This window comes from Meleagris gallopavo, chromosome 10, assembly GCF_000146605.3.
Source record: "Meleagris gallopavo isolate NT-WF06-2002-E0010 breed Aviagen turkey brand Nicholas breeding stock chromosome 10, Turkey_5.1, whole genome shotgun sequence".
NCBI lineage: Eukaryota > Metazoa > Chordata > Aves > Galliformes > Phasianidae > Meleagris > Meleagris gallopavo.
In genome coordinates, this window is record NC_015020.2 from 26,523,858 (window position 1) to 26,542,871 (window position 19,014).

General features: G+C 39.8%; 1 protein-coding gene across 1 annotated transcript in view; it reads right to left on the bottom strand.

Moving 5' to 3' along the window:
• Positions 1 to 18,775, bottom strand: part of EIF2B3 (eukaryotic translation initiation factor 2B subunit gamma) — a 74,620-nt gene extending 55,845 nt beyond the window's left edge. The window contains exons 1-2 of the mRNA XM_010716194.3: positions 18,605 to 18,775; positions 13,344 to 13,455 (exon numbers count right to left, since the gene is read on the bottom strand). Coding sequence (XP_010714496.1) covers positions 13,344 to 13,455; positions 18,605 to 18,671 — 179 coding nt within the window. The 5' untranslated portion in view covers positions 18,672 to 18,775. The remainder of the gene's footprint in view (positions 1 to 13,343; positions 13,456 to 18,604) is intronic.
• Between the last annotated feature and the right edge of the window lie 239 nt (positions 18,776 to 19,014).

Sequence of the window (19,014 nt, forward strand, 5' to 3'; positions counted from 1 at the left end):
ATGAACAGGAAGCTTTAAAAGATGTGTTACGTTTCCTTCTTCCAATGTGAGCTGCTGGGCTCCGTTCTGGAAGTATTTTGCTATTAAAAATAAAAGGGAGGCTTTGTACTTAACAGAAGCAGTGGGTCTGATTATTCACACTAACGAATATAAACTCCTCACAAACGGTAGATTTTGTGATTACATTGGAATTTATTAAAAATATGTGTATAATAAAAAGCCCCAAATTCACATCTGACGCATGGCAAGGACAGTATCACACCAGAATGTCTTTTTAGATTATAAACTCTTAAGGCAGGTACTACCTTTGCACTAGTCCATTTAAAATGTAGAAAACCAGGAGCTCACAGCCTATAAGCAAACTGTAAAGCTATTAAGAAGGAACAAACTAAAGCCAACTTCAGCTGAAAGGCAGGCTCTGGCAGCTGCTCAGTCAGGCATGCAGGTGAAACGAAGCAGAACAGAACGTAAGGTACCTGTCCAGCCACAGGTGGGGCAGGAGATGGGGGGACAGAAGATCCGTGGCCAATAAGCTGTTCTTTGCACATCCTTCTTTCAGGAAACGCTTCCAATTTATTTTCAGGATCTCCAGAGAAGTGGCAAACAACTTTTAATGAGGAAACACTGGAGAACGATTTGCTGCCTCAACAGCTTCAAACTGAACAGCCTTGTACAGTGACTCGAGTTAATGTATGTTCCCACTGTACAGTAGCCTTGCTCAACTGCAAGGAAACCAGGAATTATGCTTCAATAAAAACTCAGCCACACAAATATTCTGCTATAAAAGCAAGGCATAAACATACAACTCTCCAACTTCCAGAATCACATACATGAGGCAGAGGGAAATGATATAAAAGTAACCAGGTTTTTGTTTATATCTTGGATTTACAAGAGGAATTCCAGAAACGAAGTTCTTCCACAGAGGCACTGATTTAATTAGCCTACAGGGCTCACTTTATTTGTATTTGGATCTCTGACGTACATTGATTAAAAAACCAAAAACAACAACTACACAACGGATACACAGAAGACCATTTGCTAAGCCTTCTCTACGCCCAGGTGCAGCTTAAAAACTTTCAAATACACTCTCCCGGGCTCCTCTTTACATACAAATGATACTTCATAGTATACACAAAGTATGTGTGTTTTCAATTTAAAACATGACCAGATCGACTGGATCATACAATCTTGCAAACAGCCAAAATCAAATACAAACTGAAGCCTCAAAGCAATTTCTGGAAGTATAAACTGTACAGCGTAGCAGTTCTATTTCTGGTGAGAAGAATCACCTCTCCTTTCATAGCGCCTCTGGAAGTGACGGCAGTGCTTAAAAACACATCGTCAGTTCAGCAGGGAAACAGTTCCATTAATAAAATACACTCCAAAATCATTCAGAAATGTTCTCTGGGGAAGGTCTTGGCTTATCAAGTCAGCATTTAATGATCGTGTCACAGGAGAACACTTGCTTCTTACCGTTTGAAACTTTTAATCTCAATTTTGGGCCCTCCTCAACTAACTGGCTGACATAATTAATTCCTCAGAGGTGTGAATGCAGGATTGATTCCGATCACAACGAACAGTAACCGTGAGGGAGATGTTGCTTAGGGTCATGAACAAGATTACTAAGAACTGTTTCTCATACACCTTTTTCCTGCACCACATTTTGATTCACATCAGTCCAAATTGTCTCTGGTTGTCCTTCGTCTCATTAGATTGAAACCCTGGAGTACTCGAGAATTTTGAGCTTTCTGTACTTTGTCATTTTAAGATTTTTGCTTAGGATTCAACACCTTTCTCAGAGATGCACGAATCCATATCCTTGTATCAAACTACCAACGCTTGCAAGGCGGTAAAATGATCTTTCATGACTTCAAAAATAGAAATGAGGAAATGGATAAAGTGACAAACTTGTTTGCAGCAGGTTACTCACCTGCTATTCAGCCCTGACGTCTGGCATTTCTGCTGTTCACTGCATTCTTGCCTTACATTAGAATTATGAATCATTTAAGTTGGAAAAAACATCCAAGATCACCAAGTCCAACCATCAACCTGACATACAGTGTCCCATTCCTTAGTGCCACATCTGCACGTCTCTGAAATACTGCCAAGGTTGGGGATTCACCACTTCCAGAGCAGCCCATTCCAACACCTGACCACTCCCTCTGAGAAGAAATTCCTCCTGACATCCAATCTAAATCTCTTCTGGAACAACTGGAGACCGCTTCCTCACGTTCTACATACTCATTTATGATCTTTGAGGTCAGTATTTAACTGAGCAGTATCACCTTTTATATCACCACAATCCATGGTTCAGAAACAATCAAGTCTTCATACATAAAGTATTCATTCAGAACTGAATAAGCAGATCCACCCCAAAAGCATTTTTTAAAGCAGATCACCCATACAAAATTTTAAAAACATCCAGACAAAATGAAAAGCAACTAGTTTTTGGAGTGATAGCCTTCTGGAGGGCATTACTTTTCTAATAAAGAAAGTAAGCTATGTCTGAAGAACTGTAAAAGACTAAGTGTTGGATATTTGCATTTTGGTGGAGCCTCAAAGTGATGACCAAGGCTGTAAATGTGGATAGAAAAAGGCAATTGTTATCTTGGAATTATGAAGCTGCTATCAGATGGCCAAACTGGAAGTGGCCATCAGCAAAGCAAACTCAGGAATTGACAAACAAAAGCATCATCTTTCCTCCTTTATCCGGGGTAATACAGAGCTGAGGAAGCCCTGGCAGTACTACTGCTCTGGCTCCAAGGCTGGCTCCCACCGAGTGCCCCCAGCTCCTCCTTGTGTGGGAGCTGCACCAACGCCCACTACACGCTGCCAGCCGGCCCTGGCAGCAGCACAGATGCTTGTATGTTAGCTCAGGTGCAGTGCCAGACTCAAGGCAGTATTTGTAAAACCAGGTCACATGCAGGCGAGGAACCACCTATCTGCAAATTTCACAGCATGCACTCAGGAATAGTGGCTTGTTAAGAGGAAACAAATGGCATTTCATTTTTCACTCTGTGTCCAATGCTTTCCTATGAAGAACTGGAGAACGAGTAGTATTATACACAATAATACATTTGAGTATTACTGGGATCTGAGGGATGAAACAACGTGAGTGCTGAAACTGAAAATCTAAGGATAAACAGGATCTGTAGCTCACGCTGCATGCAGTGTTACACCAGCTGCTTCCTGCAGATTGTTTTAGCAAGTACTAAATGCAGGAAAGGCAACAGTTCATACCTCATACCCAGAGTAGCATTTTACATTTACATTACTGACATAAACATTCATGATTATGCCTGTATGAGGCTGGAGACGTAATATTGTGTTTATTTTAAAAAGTGAAGAAATTATGAGAGACAAATATGAAGCAGACTTCTTGAGGCCACAAAGGCAAGTAGAAGTGAGATCTCTTTGTACATTATTTACAAGATATTCTTAATGCAAACAGGTGATAGCACGTCAATTGACATGGTATCTTTCAACCTTTCCAGCATCGGATCACCAAGAAGAGAACTATACTGTTGTGAACAGAAAGTAGCTCATTTCAGCGGTTTTCTACAACTATCAAACTTCAACGTTTTAATATTTTACTTTTTTTTCTTTTTTACCCCAAATTCAAGTGTACATCACTGAGAAGTAAGGTCAGACAACATTTCTGCAAACCCTTCAGGTCAACAGATGTCCAGAATGTGAGAAGTCATTTTAAACCCCAGGCACAAGGTTACACCTGACACACATGAAGGCCCATCATCTATATAACAACTCCAGTATCATAACCCCTTCCTCGGACAAATGCTAAGAAAAAAATGCTGAAGTTTAGGGTTCTTTTGTTTTTGCTGTTTGTTTTTCCAGGTTGTTTCCTTCACATAACAACACAAATCAGAACACACACAGAATCCTGCATTCTAGAGCTATACTACTATGGCACAGATCTAAAACAAACACAGTCAGTGGATGTATTCCTTAAATCTTAAACACATACTGTTTTCCCAAATGGTAGGATATAGAAAAACAAAACAGCAAGTATTAATTTGGCTCAGTGATCCACTCCCTCAATAACCAGAGGCTACCTTTAACCACATCGATTTAACAAAGGAATCTAAATTGTATAAATCTACATCTCAATTAACATTTTGTTTAGGAAGAGTTATGGAACAGAAAGAGAATGTAACCATTTGCTAGCACAGTGGCTCCAGAGGTCTGGGAGGGAGCTCATGAAGAATGAAACTGAATGTGGGAATGGTCCATTATTCTTTCAATAGCGTCTGGTGCTGCAAATTGTGTGTGTGCATACTTTCCTACTTGAAAAGCTTAAGTCTTCAGGAGCTTCTTGGTCTGGGAAAATGGCAGGCACCCAAATGCTAACACAGGGATCTAGGAAAGAAATCTACCTGAAGAACAATATTTTTCAAGTGGCTTTAGAAGTGAAAAATGGTCATAAAGAGAAGTCTCACACTCAAGGGATTTTATTCCTACTGTCTGGCTGCTGTTAGTCAGGTGCCATTCCCTGCATACATCCCCAGCACATTCTAATGCAAGAATGGAGAGGGCCTCTCTGAAAATAATCACACTTGCTGAAAGACCTGCCCTGCATAAATATCTCTAACAACAGTACAAACAGAAATCAGCCTTCTTACCCAATACTTCAGTTGAAATTTATGGCACCGCTGGCCATGATTCTGTTATTGCTGTTCTACCTGGCGAAGGCTCAAAGTCACAGAACTGGGAATTTCAGAGGTATTTTCAGCAATGCAGTACTCATTTGGGGAAAAAAAAAAACAACAAAAATTACATACCTAGTTCTATAAATGCTGTACCAATGTGTGAGTGAACAAAGCTATATAATACACGTATCTGCAGATATGTGTTTACACACACCATAGAGACAGGACAGAGAGAAGTTAGGGACAGGCATGGCCTCTGAAATGATATTTAATGCTACAGCTTGGGAATAATAAAGCAAGAAAAAAAAAATCAAAGGGAATACTGAAAAACAGTCTCTTGTGCTCTTGCAAATACCACCAGCTGCTGGAAGATTTATATGCAGAAAAACTAGAAGTTCAGCTTTAACTTGAATTTCCCTCGGTTTCTTACTGATTTGCTTCCAGGCCTTGGAGTTTAATTAAAGTTCATCAGCCTAATTTTTTTTCTCCGTTTGAAGGCCACAAATTATTCCTTTTAAAATCCTATTCATATTGATTGACTCAGATTTGAAAAATACAGATTTTGAATATTCCCCAGGATCCCCCTCTTTAAAAAGAAAAAAAACCACCAAAAATGAGATAAAAGATTTCAATATCATCCACTAAAGCAGAACAAATAGTTACTACTGGCCAATGCATAGGTATGCAGCTACATGCAAGTTACACTTAAATTGAGTAACTGTGCCACATATAGCATTCTGCATTGATGGTTTGCATATCAAGGACCAATTGCCCTTTCTCATAATTCCTGACATGACAAGCGTACATTTGAGGACTGAGGAAGCAGAGGGTCTTATAAGAAATCTCCAAGACAACTGGCTAAGAAGTTTTACTGCTTGTAAAAGGGATCTCTATCTAATCTTCTTTAGCTGGAGAAATGGTGCAATAAATTCGCTGAAGAGAAAAGAAGGATTTAAAGCCAGAGAAAATTAGGATTTTTCAAAGCTGAAATGTAGAGGACATGGTGCCCTTAGGAACAGATCTCTGCTATTTACTCGATCTACTGGAAGAACTCCCGTGGAGCATGTCTTAGCAAGAGAAAGGAAAGTTTGCTATGCTCTTCATTTCCTGTGTAATTCCAGAAACTGCCAGCACAATGCTGTTTGGGGAGAACACACAACGGCTATTCAAGAGGGAATTCAGCATTGTATTCTGAATGAATGGAAACATTTTGAAAGATATATACTTGCTGCAAGTAAAGTAAGAAGGCAAACCCAGGAAAGATCCCGGGCACACATACACCTCCAACTAGTTCGTTGCATATCCTCACTCTTTCCGCTGCGACTTCCACAACATTCTTAGAATTGCTAATTGCCATAAATCATCCAAGCTAGAGTTCACAGGAGCTATGAGTATATGTAATAAAACAGCATTAAAAAAAAAAATTATGCAACTACAGTTCGACTGACACCAAGCATAGCCATTTGCACGGAGAGATGATCATTTGTATAACCAGAATGAAGGGAAGGCTCTTCAAAGCCCGGGCTTTTTCACATGATCTAGATGAATAGCTCCTTATGAAATTTCTAAGGGTATTTGCCTCCAGCCCACTGCAGAAATCTTCTGCTAAGCATGACAACGTAAAGGATTAAAATGCAGACAAAAAAGAAAAACCAGCAATGCAGTATGGCAAGCAAACCACAACCATAAGCACTGGTTGAGCTCAGGAATCAAGGCCTCAGCCCCAAGCAGAATCAGATCTTTTAACTGAAGAGGAACAGTCACATGCCTCATTTCACCCTTACTTTGCTTTAAACTAGGCTGTTTCCTCCCCCCAGTATTCCACATTGGCTGATAAATTCCCCAACGGCGGGTGTTAACTAACTCCGCATTCCAGTCTGCTCTGCGTCATGGAGTTCCACATCCCGCTGATGAGGAACACATGGCTGACATGTGGTGGGGAGAGCCTGACAGCACTCACACAAGTAGGGATAACTCCTCTGACCTTTGGCTTTTCTTCTCTGTACCATCCCAGCCACACAATAAGGAGTCTGTGCCCCTCTGTGGCTTCCTGGTCATTCTGGGGATGTTGGACACAAGGTGAAATCCTAAGATTTCAACAAGCAGCTACACAGTGCCTCTCCAAATATACACTGTGGCTGAAAACATATGTCGAGAGCAAAACATGGATCGTTCTGTGCCTCTCCTCTAACCAGACCATTCATAGGAACTTCTACAACATACAGATAACATCTAGATCAATGGGGGTAAATACGCCACTGAAACAACCAGCAATGGCTACATTTCCTGCCTTTGAGCACTGCACTGCTAAAGTTGCATAGTTGCAACTGTATTGAAATATTAAAGTTTTTGGTTTTTTTTTTTTTCTCCTTTTTAAATGAACAGAATATTTGTCATCTTTTCAAGATCCAAGCCTCCTTCAGAGTAACAGTGAGATGCAACCTCAGTATTATCCAACCTGATGACTCACACAAAGCACTACATTTACAGTCACACGCACTCTACAGCGTCCAAACAACACGGTCATCTCTTCCTCCTTTGAAACCTTCAAAAAGTAAAACTGAGTCATGAGCTAAATGCTGGTCCGAGACCTCAGCATCAGACAGATGACTAATGACAAGCCACACAACATGCATTTACTGACATTTAGAAACCAAATGCTGAGCCTCGTGCTCTCTGCTTTTAGTCCTACACTTAGTGTAAAGCTGGCAAGGATCTTGCAGTAAAATTTAACCCACTGCCAATAACTCTTCCTATAGCTAAATTCAACAAAGTCCTCGCTAATATTTCCAGATTCCAAAGATCCGTGACCTCTTACCTGTACAAGTTGTCAAGACATGTTATGATCTTTCTTTTACAAACAAGATCTGGGTATATTACACATCTCTTCTGTCTCTCACTGAATGAATAAAATAATATGGCAGCAGCAAAACACAATACAGTCCAGTGGAAGCAATTGTATTAAGATCAGTTATAGCAGCATGTTATTTAAAACGTAGGGGTCAATGTCTTGTGAACTGAATTTAATAGAATATTCCTGTTTGTATAACAAGCATTAGCAAATAAAAGGACCAAATCAAATGTTTTCCTTGTACTTGGATAAATCCATTATAGAAACAATGCATAATTTCAAAAATACTTGGTTCCTGAAAGGCTATACTCATCCCCAACATACTTGCAGAAAAAGCAGAGCAAGCTGGCCAAAGTTTAAATGCATAGTAATAAAGGCCAACTTTCTATGAAAATGAATGCCTTTTAGGTTACAACAGTTACTTTTAGTGACCAGATAAACTTTTCAACAGGCAAGCAGGACCTCTAAGGGCATCTTTTGAACATCTACTCCCAACTCATGTCTCAGAAACTCAAGGGCCAATATTTTTTCCGAAGCATTCAGCAAAGTCTTCTTTCATAAAGAAGTATGATTGAAGGTACACCATTTTTTAAAGCACAGTTATAGTCTGAGAAGTTAGTGTGTAAAAATCACACTCTCTTATTCAATAGAGTTAGTTCTGCTGTTTTGAGTCAGAGTCAGATCTGCTTGCTTTACTGGCGAAAATAACTTTTTACAACTTTTAAAATTCCTACTAGTACTGTGAAACCAATTCAGTTCTGAAAAGGAGAGTCAGATTCTAATCTGGCTTGTGCATCTGCAGGAGGACGATCACCCAAATGTACACATGCAATTCCTGTTTCTGTGTTGGAGGAGCCAAAAACAAACCCGACTTATTTTCTGATTATTAGCATTAATCAGAAAAAAATATTATTTATGAAAAGAGCAGATCTGAAATAAATGCAAAAAATAGACTTAGATTAACAGCAAAGACATTAAGATCCACACATCACTTTCAGAAAGTCACATTTCAGACAAAAGAGAAATATCCAACATTTTTCCACAGCGTTCCTTAAAACATCAGTTGAATGCAGAGAAAACCTTAAAGTTTTCTACTAGTGAAAGCTATCTTTTTTTTTCCCCAGCACAGGAGCAACACCAAAGCTACCATACACATCATAATCTCGTAGACAGCCAAGCCCAGCTAAGAGTTATTGCTCCCTGCTCTGCCCTGACTTGCTCCTCTGGGTTTCCCTACTGAGCTGGTTAATCATCGCCCTCCTTTCAGATCTGCCAGAGGTACTGTTTGTGGGACCGCTCCCAAAAGCGCAACGCAGAACGGACCAGGTTATCAAAGCCTTGCTTTTCCATCGATTAGAAGTAATCCACCTCATTCTGACAGGTGACTAGTGAAGTACTCTATCTAGAAGAACATCTGCCCACGATCTTGTCTAGGATGCTTTACACAATGGAAAATCAGCCTCTATCTGTGTCATTCCCGTCCTTTCTCATGGAGCTATATTTTACAAGAGAAAAACAAATGAGCCACCACAAGGGCAGCACAGCATTTCAGAGATGTCATTTTCCCAAAGAGGGCAGCTGCAGAACAGAAAATCTTAGGAAGCTGCTGAGTTTATGTATGATCTGCTTATTTAAGGCAAATTATCAGCAGAAAAGGAGGCAATATCCCAAGGCAACTGAAAGGAAATCAAGTGTATCAAAGCTATTTCGGAACTCCCATTACCTACACACTCGGCAATGCAGGCATTCAGTGTTATACCACACTGTTCATTTTTAGTCTCCTGACACAAGGGGAAGGGGAAGAAAAGACTCTCTCCCATCTTACCCTCTCTCCCCCCTTTTTACTAAAATATCTTAAAAACAGATCTGCATTGTTACTTCAAGGTTACTAATGTGAGTACTATATATATTTATAGATGAGGTATTCCTTTCTGTCTGAAGCGCATGAGGTAATAAGTAGCTGGAATTGTCACGGTGATTTATTAACATATTCTCTAGGAGAAGCCCTGCACCTGCGTCTGTGCAGATGGAACACCCACGAAGACTGAACTCACCCTTACACAGCCCACAATATCTTAAAAGGAAATGCTCCAAATTTAGACCTGCTCCAACAGGTGTCTTTTACTGTCTTGCTTTGCACCCCCATAAATATCAGAGGTGGAGCAAAAAGTTCCCGTCCATTGTAACCGTGCTTTGAAAACAAATACTTTTGCCCCATCTCTCTCTGAAAACAAAAAAGGCAGCTATGGAATTCTCATCATTTCCTCACTCCTTCATTCTGCCAAGCCCTAAGTCAGAGATGTCACTGGCAACACCGGGCTCCAGGGATGAGCACACAGCTTTCTTTTTTCCTCTTCAAAGAGCCCTCAACTGGCTCTGAAACCTCCCCATACTGTATTTCTTTCACTCTCATCTTGCAGCTATTTGCCCGAGTGAATGACATGCACAGGCTGTTCAGGGCTTTTTATAAGCTCCCATTACCCAAACAGGAACCATTTCCTTCAAAAAGCCTTCCCCAGCAGCGTTAGTCTCTCTCGGCACTATCAATAAATGTGTCTCTCAGCCCATCCTAATGGACACCAAAATGTGCCTGAATGCACGTATCTGATGCTGCTTTGCACTTGGATACCACAGGACGGATGCTACCTGTAGGACCTGTCATCAAGATGATGGTAAGAATGGAGAAAAAAAATAAGTAAATGATAAACAGAAAGCTTCTGCCAAATTTTCTCTGACAATCAAAGGAAGGAAAAAAAAAAAAAATCAAACCTCCTTTCTCTGCAATAACAATAAGAATCATTTCCCAAAACCAAAGCTGCTATCCACAACTCACAAAAAAACCCAAACAAATAAACAAAAAAAAAACAACAAACGAAACCAAAGCAACAAATCCTGAAAAGAAATTCTAATCAAATTGAGAAACAGAGTCACAATTACACCCTGAACTCAGAAATCCTATTGTTTCCTTCTGTAACACTTTTTATTATTATAAGAATGCCCAAGTCAAGAGCAAATAAATATTTTATACTCAACAGGTACTCAAGAGAATGTGTATTTTCCCCTGTCCCTCCTCACCAGCTGCTCTTTTATGGCAGGAAAGTGAAGAGCGTGAAATCCAATGATAGGAAGAAGGCAAAGGTCAGGAAAAAGGTTTTTCTTCAAGGATTTAAATTAGTGTTCTACAGCTTTGGATGTTTTGTCAACAGGACTTCCCTCCTGTGAGAAGGGGAAGCCAAAGGTCCTTTGAACCACTTCTGTATGGGATCTAGATCTTCACCAGTAACAAGAGTCTTAGCTTTAAAGAAAATCTCATCCTCTCTCTTCCCAATCCTTCCGCCACTCCTCTCCCTGCTCCTAAAAGCAAAGAGGGGTGGAAGAGAAAAAAAACAAAATGAAAAGGATCTGAACGGCAAACCAAGCACTGAAGGAGTTCTAGAGTTCATGTAACAAGACCACCATAACCCTTCAAAGAGACCATTAAAAGCAAAATAAACAAAAGCAATACCCTCAAGATGTCTATTGTATTTTACAGAGGAATGAATTGAGTGCACTGGAAATTCTCCCATCTTGCCACAACGTCTGTTATTTCATTAAAACAAAGTCCAGAGATCAAGAAACGGCCAACATGGTAGCTGAAAGCCAGTCACATCAAGTGATCCATGAAGACAAACGAGATCGGGCTTGCTCTTTTTTTTTTTTCTCCTTGCTTTACTATGATGTTTAAAAAAAGACTTCAAAGATAGTTTTAAGCATTTTAAAAAAGCATTACAGCTTTTGTTTCTCACACGAGAAAGCCAGAGCTTGAGCAGGTCTAGACAACACGGTGGTTAAAACTTCATTATCTGCCAACACTTTGTCCTCCTAAAGCTCCCACAGTTGCTGCTACCCTGGAATTGCCTCACTAGGCAATAGCTGAGGATATCCATATAGTACTTTTCTTCCCTCAGAACTTCTCCAAGACGGCAGCTGTAGAACAGAGCACACGCTAGCACCCACAGCACAGCATCCACAACAGGCAGTTTCAGAGGGCAGCAACATGAGAGGCTCCGCCAAGTATGTCCTGGCCCAAAGCTTTCAAACTACCAGGTTGTTTGAGATGTTATCCTTTGAATCTTAACACAAAATCAAGGTTCTTGGCTACCTACTTCACCTGAGAATTTTCACAGTATGTGCCTGTATTTTATTTTTATTTAACTTTTTTCTAAACTTACCACATCTCTCCTTGTGCTTCTGGACTATCATCTGTGAATTTCACCTGGAGGATGGTTAACACTTTGCATTATATTTACATATGCACAGCTATCAAAGCTAACTAAGATAGAGATACAGATTTTATCACATCCACTTATCACTAACATTACATTTACCAGATCCCAAACTGCCACACTGAAGAAGGTCTGCTAAAGACAACGTAACTGAACAGGTGTTCCTGAAGGCAAAGTTTGGCTTGCAAGATAAAGCCTGATTAATTTAGCTTTAGGGTAACAGGAATGAAAAACCTCGGCTGAGATGAACCTGTAAAATCAGAGGTCAGCTAAGCTGACATGTGTTACAGCAATTTCTGGGTTGCTGTACTACAGGCACCCGCTTCTGCTAGAAAGCCATAAAGAAAAGCCTAAGTAGATAAAACATTCCTCCCTAGCTCAGAACAGACCCATGAGTGTTTGTTTATTCAAAACCACAGAATGCAACAGTGTTGAATTTCCTGCACTGTGCAGATAACTGCCATGTATGAGCAGAACACACACCTGCAGCTCAATCCTTGTCATGTCCAAGAAAAAAAAATAAAATAGGAGAGAGACAGTGAGGAATCCTGGGACAGACTCTTTCCATCACAGCAGTTAACGTGGCTCACTCTTGGCCACCGTCATGAAGGGTAATCCTTCAATTTTGGCAGAAGAGGAGTCATTTTTCCATGGGCACATAGCATACCCCTCGCATCTGGTAGCAGGATGTTAAAGGAAAGATTACACCTAGCAGTGAATTGTTAAAGCCCAAATATTTCACATGGCCTACAGCGTACACCAGAGGCACTTTCACAGAAGAGATTATCTGGGAGCAGACCCCAGATGTCTGCATCCTTGACTTACAAAGTCCACATGGACGAATTTTCTGCTCTTAGATGGCTGCCCCACAGGTGTCTAATCTCAGAGGTGAAAGCCCAACTGTCAGCCTGGGACAGACTACAAAGGCTGGCCTCTGAAGGAGCCAGCAGAGCTTTCCACAGAAGATGTCAGACAGTATGCATCTTAGAGAACTAAAGTTGTGGTATAGAAGAGCATAGAGAGCAACAAACCATCCTTCATTTTTCTAATAATGGATATGAATTATACTGCACAGGAACATCAATTAAATCTGACACGTTTAATAAATTTATCCCAATCCTCAGTGCATTCAATGCTAGATATAACACAGATTTTCTAATGAATCTTTTTAGGCCTGGAAATGCAGCTGAGATTTTGTGCCTTATATGCAGAAAGAGTTTCATGAAATCCTGATAGCCTTTCTCAGATTCTCTGATGTTACTAAGTTTCATTTATGGACTTAGGTCTATCACTTCTGAATATCAGAATCTAAATTGCACCTGAGCTGTATCACAACACTGGATTCATTTCACGGAAAGTTGCTTCTTCATCCATACTGCTTACCCTGGGATTTTCCAAAACAAAAGTCTTGGACAAGCTTATTAACTGGTTGTAATGTTCTAACAAGTAACAAGGTATTGTTCACTCCCTATTCCAAAAGGTTGTCTTCCTCCTCCCACTTTAACCTTTCCTTAAGAGTGAAGTAGGAACATTCCAACTTCTGTTTCTATTACAGCTTACTTCTGCAGGATGGATCTTTTAATGACAAGTTCTTCATCTAGGTCAGCTTCATTAGCCATGAAGAGCAATCTTTTTCCCGTGTCATCCACTCCAATGAAGTCCCGCTGCTCCACTGAAGTTAAAATAAACAAACAAACAAACAATAATTATTTAACCCTGTCTTAATGTAGGCTGGAAAGACAAATGGATCACCAACCACCCTTGAAATATAAAACGCTAGGTTTCAGATTGACCCAGTAAATCAGTGAATGCACAATAAATGTTAAAAAATTATTATTATTTTACTTCTTTTTAGACAGGGTAGCTGATATACATCTGTTATGACATTGGAAACACTTTCCTTTCTGCATCTTATGGAGGTGCCAAATACAGGTCTGACATGCAACACTCTATATTGAGTGGAAGGAACTGTGCTTTCCTTCTCTTTCTCTCTTTAAATTACTACCTGAATTTACACAACCAGCCCACAGGAATCAGAGAGCTCTTCAAAACCCAACTTCTTCCTACTCATCATAAATCACACCAGATCAGAATTAAGTAATCTGGAGTATGATTTCAGGTAAGATGTAACTACTTTGCAACTGATCTGCAACTTAAGATTTCTATTTCTGTCTGTATTCATCTGAAATCACGCACACAAATGTAAAGGTAGATTTTGAAACTTGTGTTTCCAAGAAGTTTATAAAATGGCCAAGCAAGAGACTACTGAATTGTTACCTGCACTCCCAGGGCAATTCCCATCAGCTGCAATCAGTGACAGCACATCAACAGTGACTTATTTTTGAATGGTTTTCTACAACTTCTGAGTAACAGTGGTGGAGCTTATTCTCACCTGCACCTCACAGTAGCTGCCTCAGCTGGCAGCACCCATATGCTGCTCCATACTAACTAGAATTCCAGTATTCTAAATGAATACTGGAATGCCATGCTATAGTTCTAACAAAAACTTCTCCCCAAATACTATTATTTTGGGCCAAACTGGCAAACACAAAAATCTCTAACGTTCTAAGCCATCAACCACACACAAGTAACAGCTCTTCAATTCTTCATGATCTTTCCTCAGCCAAACTGCATTTTTAACTCCATTTTCCCCAGTTCAACCCTGTCCCTTGTTTTCTTATTTACTCCTTCAGAGTTACCACAGTAATAACCACTATCAAAATAAAGTCAAATTGACACAGATGTTGAAAGCTGTCTTACTGGTAGCCTTTGATCCAAGTGATCAAGCAAGCCCTCTTCTCAGAAGTTAATCATACAGCAAAGAAGTTCAAAAATAGGCCTGAGCACGCAACACCGACAAATCAAGTACCATCGGGATAAAACTCATTTGATGCAGAACATCAGAAATAAGCCTTCAAAGCAGTCCTCATTTTAAGGAGAGCAATGAAGTTAGAGAGTAAGGGTAGCACTGCTACAAGTGTTTAGCAACACTTGTACTTTAGAAAAGACAACTATTTATTTTATTACTTTATTACTAAGATCTGTTAGCTAGAGATAGAAGAGCCCTTCACACTGGCATTGCTCAGTAAGGAAAGACAAAGGGAAGAATGAATACATAACTAGCTTACTGAATCCCTGGGAGGGAAGAATGAGAAAAATGTTAAACCTGCAGTGACATTAACTAAAAACATGGTTTAAAGTATAAAAAAAAAGAATACAGGAGGTGTTTTGCTTCTTCCTGGTAGTTAAATAAGGATTTGACACAGTATTCCAATTTGTTAATTACGCTAAAAATTAGATCCCATCAATTTTGAGGGCTTTAATGACCTAATGAAATCACAATATCACAAGAGAATAGAAGTGGAGTAATTCAGTAAAGAGCAGAAAGTTTTCAGTCTGGTTTTCTAAAGCGCTTTTTAATCACATAATTAATTGAGATTTGGGAAAAATACACCTTTGTTAAAGGTTCAGAATCTCCACCCTTTCAATTAAGGGAAGAGAATTCACACGACGCAGCCTGCAAGACCACCAAGAGGTCTTCTGGCAAACACAGAGAATACCAGTGATGACATGCCTGCTGCTTTCAAGACAAGAAAAACAAGCAGGAGAGTCACCATCCCCATCTCTTCTGCCTTGCTTTATACACAGGAAAGTTCACTCTCTTTTTCCCCCACCCCCCAAACCCTTGCATATCACCTTTAAGGACATGGCTCCATTCCAGGTGCAAGAGCTCCTGACACATTTTGTTTATTTGGGTTAGCACCGTTCCCTAGCATTCTACTTTTTTTTTTTTTTTCCATGCCTCTTATTAATCAATTTTAAAAGCCAATGAGACAATTATAATCAACAGATGATCCTCTTAGTGTGCAGAAGCCAACAAACTTCTTCCTGTAACGTGCACCTGAATTACATCAAGCACTGCAGAAAACTATCAGTATGAACTTGTGACTGATTAATACTGTGATTCCTGATAATTTAAAAACTGCTCCTTATATCACACATCTTCCATGGCTAATAATATCCTAAAAGCAAGGACTTGGCATCAGGTTCTATGATACATGGCTCCTTCTCAAAAGTTTAATGAATTTGTAGGAAAAGAAACAATAAATAAAGTCAGAAATATATTTAGTGGCTTGTCAGGACGAAGGGTCAATTTCCCAATAATAACACTTCACAGTACAGTACAAGTACACATAACTGTGTATGTGCCATGAATCAGAGAAGAAGCTAACAGTGCCACATCCTATGAAAGACTGCCTGCCATGTTCCAGCCTTCAGCTGCCTATGAACTTTCTTAAATGTTAATTGTTTGGTATAAAACTTCTAACATCAGGTGCCTGCCTGCAGAGCAGCAATTGGAAAGCTTCAGTGAAAACACAGCTCATCTGCTTCTAATGTTAAATTAAAAAAAAAAGAAAAAAAAAGTGGTTAACCTAAGCTTAAACAGTTGGGTGGCAATTGTCTTGAGAAGTTCTGGTATTCCAGCTCTTCAGGAAGAAATACAACATTCCTAAGTGCTGCTGATTTGTGTCTCAAGAGTGCACCTTCTACCATCTCACTCCACTATAAATCTTTGAAAAAAATGCAGTTTCACACACTTTTTCAAGTCTTCTAATTTTTTTTTTTTTTTTTTGCAAAAAAAAATTCCATATACTTTATTCTTAAGGAAAAGCTGTTTTGAAGGGTCAGTTCCTAGACCTGATCAAATATCAGGTGCCACCTGAGGTCTTCTGTACCACCAAGAGGCACACAAGCCACAGGAGGCTCCACAGCCATGCTTGATCTGTTGTGATTTTGCAACCTATTTTTTTGATATATAAAAAAATAATAATGTAAAAAGCTCACAGGGGGGAGGGAAAAGAAAAGCATAGAAAAAGGGACTCTACAAGTTAGGCTAGAAGGAGGAGAAAGCAGCTCCTGAGCACTAGTGGAGATAGGAACTGGGAAAGAGCACCAGACCACAGAGGCAGGAATAAAAAAAAAAGAAAAGGGAAAAAAATGACCATGGGCAGATAAACGAAGGACGCTGATGGGAGAAGTCAGAAGAGAAGTAAGGGGATGGGACAATTGGTGAAAGGAGATGAGAGTAAGATATGAGAAAGAGAAGCTGGACTCTTGACAAGGATCCTGAAGGGCAAGACTAAGCAAAGAGACTGACTAGGATAAGCAGGGCAGGTAGGCAGTGGCAAGAAGCCAGCATGGAAAGGCAGGGAAAAGCTGGGACAATACTGACGGCAATAGGATTCACTCAGTCAAATAAGAATGAAAGGCAGGAGGGTTCTGTACTCCCTAAAATATACTGTCCCTATCTAGAGACTAGAGAAGAAACCAAAATTTCCCAGTCTCACCACTCCCCTACTGCTAGAAAAAGACTGGAAAAGGCTTACTAGGGTCTGTGTCTCATCTGAGGCAGTTCACACACAGAGAAAACAACTTACTAGTGTTATCCATGACAGCTCAAGTAGAGTAGCTGTGAGTGGGAGACCTTTACATCTAGCTCCCACAGATAAACACTGTGGTGTTAAAATGCTTCCACATGATGGAATTTCAGTGTTTTCAAGTTCAGCCTTTTACAAGACCTGAGAAATCATACACAACATTTAACAGTCATGCAGGAGGAGTAATGCTATAAAGTCAAACACACAGACATGCAAAAATAAGTAAATTAAGAAAGCATGTGCGACTCAGAGTGTTTATATTTGCTAAGTCTTCAGAGGATCTTGTTTATCCTCATATACCTCATCACCCCTGCCCTGCATGCTCAGCTTAGCTTCCTGGGCTAATGATGTTTAACCGTAGATCCATACATTCATATCTTCTGAACACTCAGCTTCTCAATTGTAGTAATTTTCTTGACAATGTTTTATGTGCCATTATCACTACGACTGCCTTTAAAAGACAAGGGCATTTAGAGCTGTGTAAGAGTCCAAGTCCAAAATGCTCTCAGCTTTGTTATCCTTGTATTTTGCTCCAAAAAATCTTTGTCTAAGCAGCTTTCTTTTAAAAACACATTTTCTCCACTTTCAGACACACACGTAGTCCAACTGCTGGCTTGCGTTTCACTCCTCTCAAACAGTTTGAAGCTGTGCTTTCTTATTTGTATTACTGTAATGCCTCTGAGCTTTAATCACAGACCAGGGCACACTAACCTGGCAATAATCAAGCTTCAGCAATTTAGCAGATATCATTAAAAGCAAATGAGAGGTACAGTATGGGAACAACCATATGGTATTTAGTACTTTTAGCACATAAGTAAAACAGGGATAATAACCCTACCCTTCCTTACAGCACTGTTGTGAGAATAGATACATTAAAGATTACATGAGATATTATGGTAAGAGGGACCAGATAATGATCTAACCAAATCCTTGAAATCACTGGGAGTTTTGCCTACTGAAAGGCTCCTGGATGTGATCTCAGAATAATTCGCTACATACGACGAGAGTGGAGAATTTCTAGAAGTATTTGCAATCCATCTAACACTGGTCCCAGCTCCAACCTGACTGACGTAGAGTGCTCTTGAAGAATTGGTTTTAATGTTCATATGTAGCAAAAATTTACGGTTTGATCCAAAACTCACTGAAGTCACCTGGAGCTTTTCCCTTAGCTCTTGTGAGCTTTGGACCACAGCCTGCAGTATTACACGAGTGTAATACTTAGTTCTGAGCTGGAAAAAAATAAGTCACACCCCCACCTGGGAATCTGAGGAAAACCAGGGTATCTGTACCTTTTTATTTCTTTCACTTTCTGATTGATATGTACATATGTACCAAAAGATAGTGGTCTCACTATTATTACTCTATATACCCTTATCTACATACCGGGTTTTTTTTTCCCTTTCTGTCCTGGGGCCACTTCTGTGGGTTCATAAGCTTTCTTCATCAACATGGAGAGAGTAGCATCATGCGTCCGAAACAGATCCACAACTTTATATAAATCGACATCTGTGATCAGATCGCAGCTCAATACCAAAACGTCAGTCTGTCAAGGAAGAAAAAAAGAAAACCTTCAGAAATACAAATGACCACATACGGATTAGCATTTGATGACTTGGCTCCAGGTTGTAGAGAATGTGATCATGAAAATTGCTATTATGAGCCCCTAGCAGGAGAAACTGGGAAACAGTACCCACGGATTTCAAGACTGCCATGAAAATCTGCTGCATTTACGATCACTACTTCCAGTTGCATAATGATGTAGAAAAGAAAGCTTCCTGAAGAAATCTTTTTAG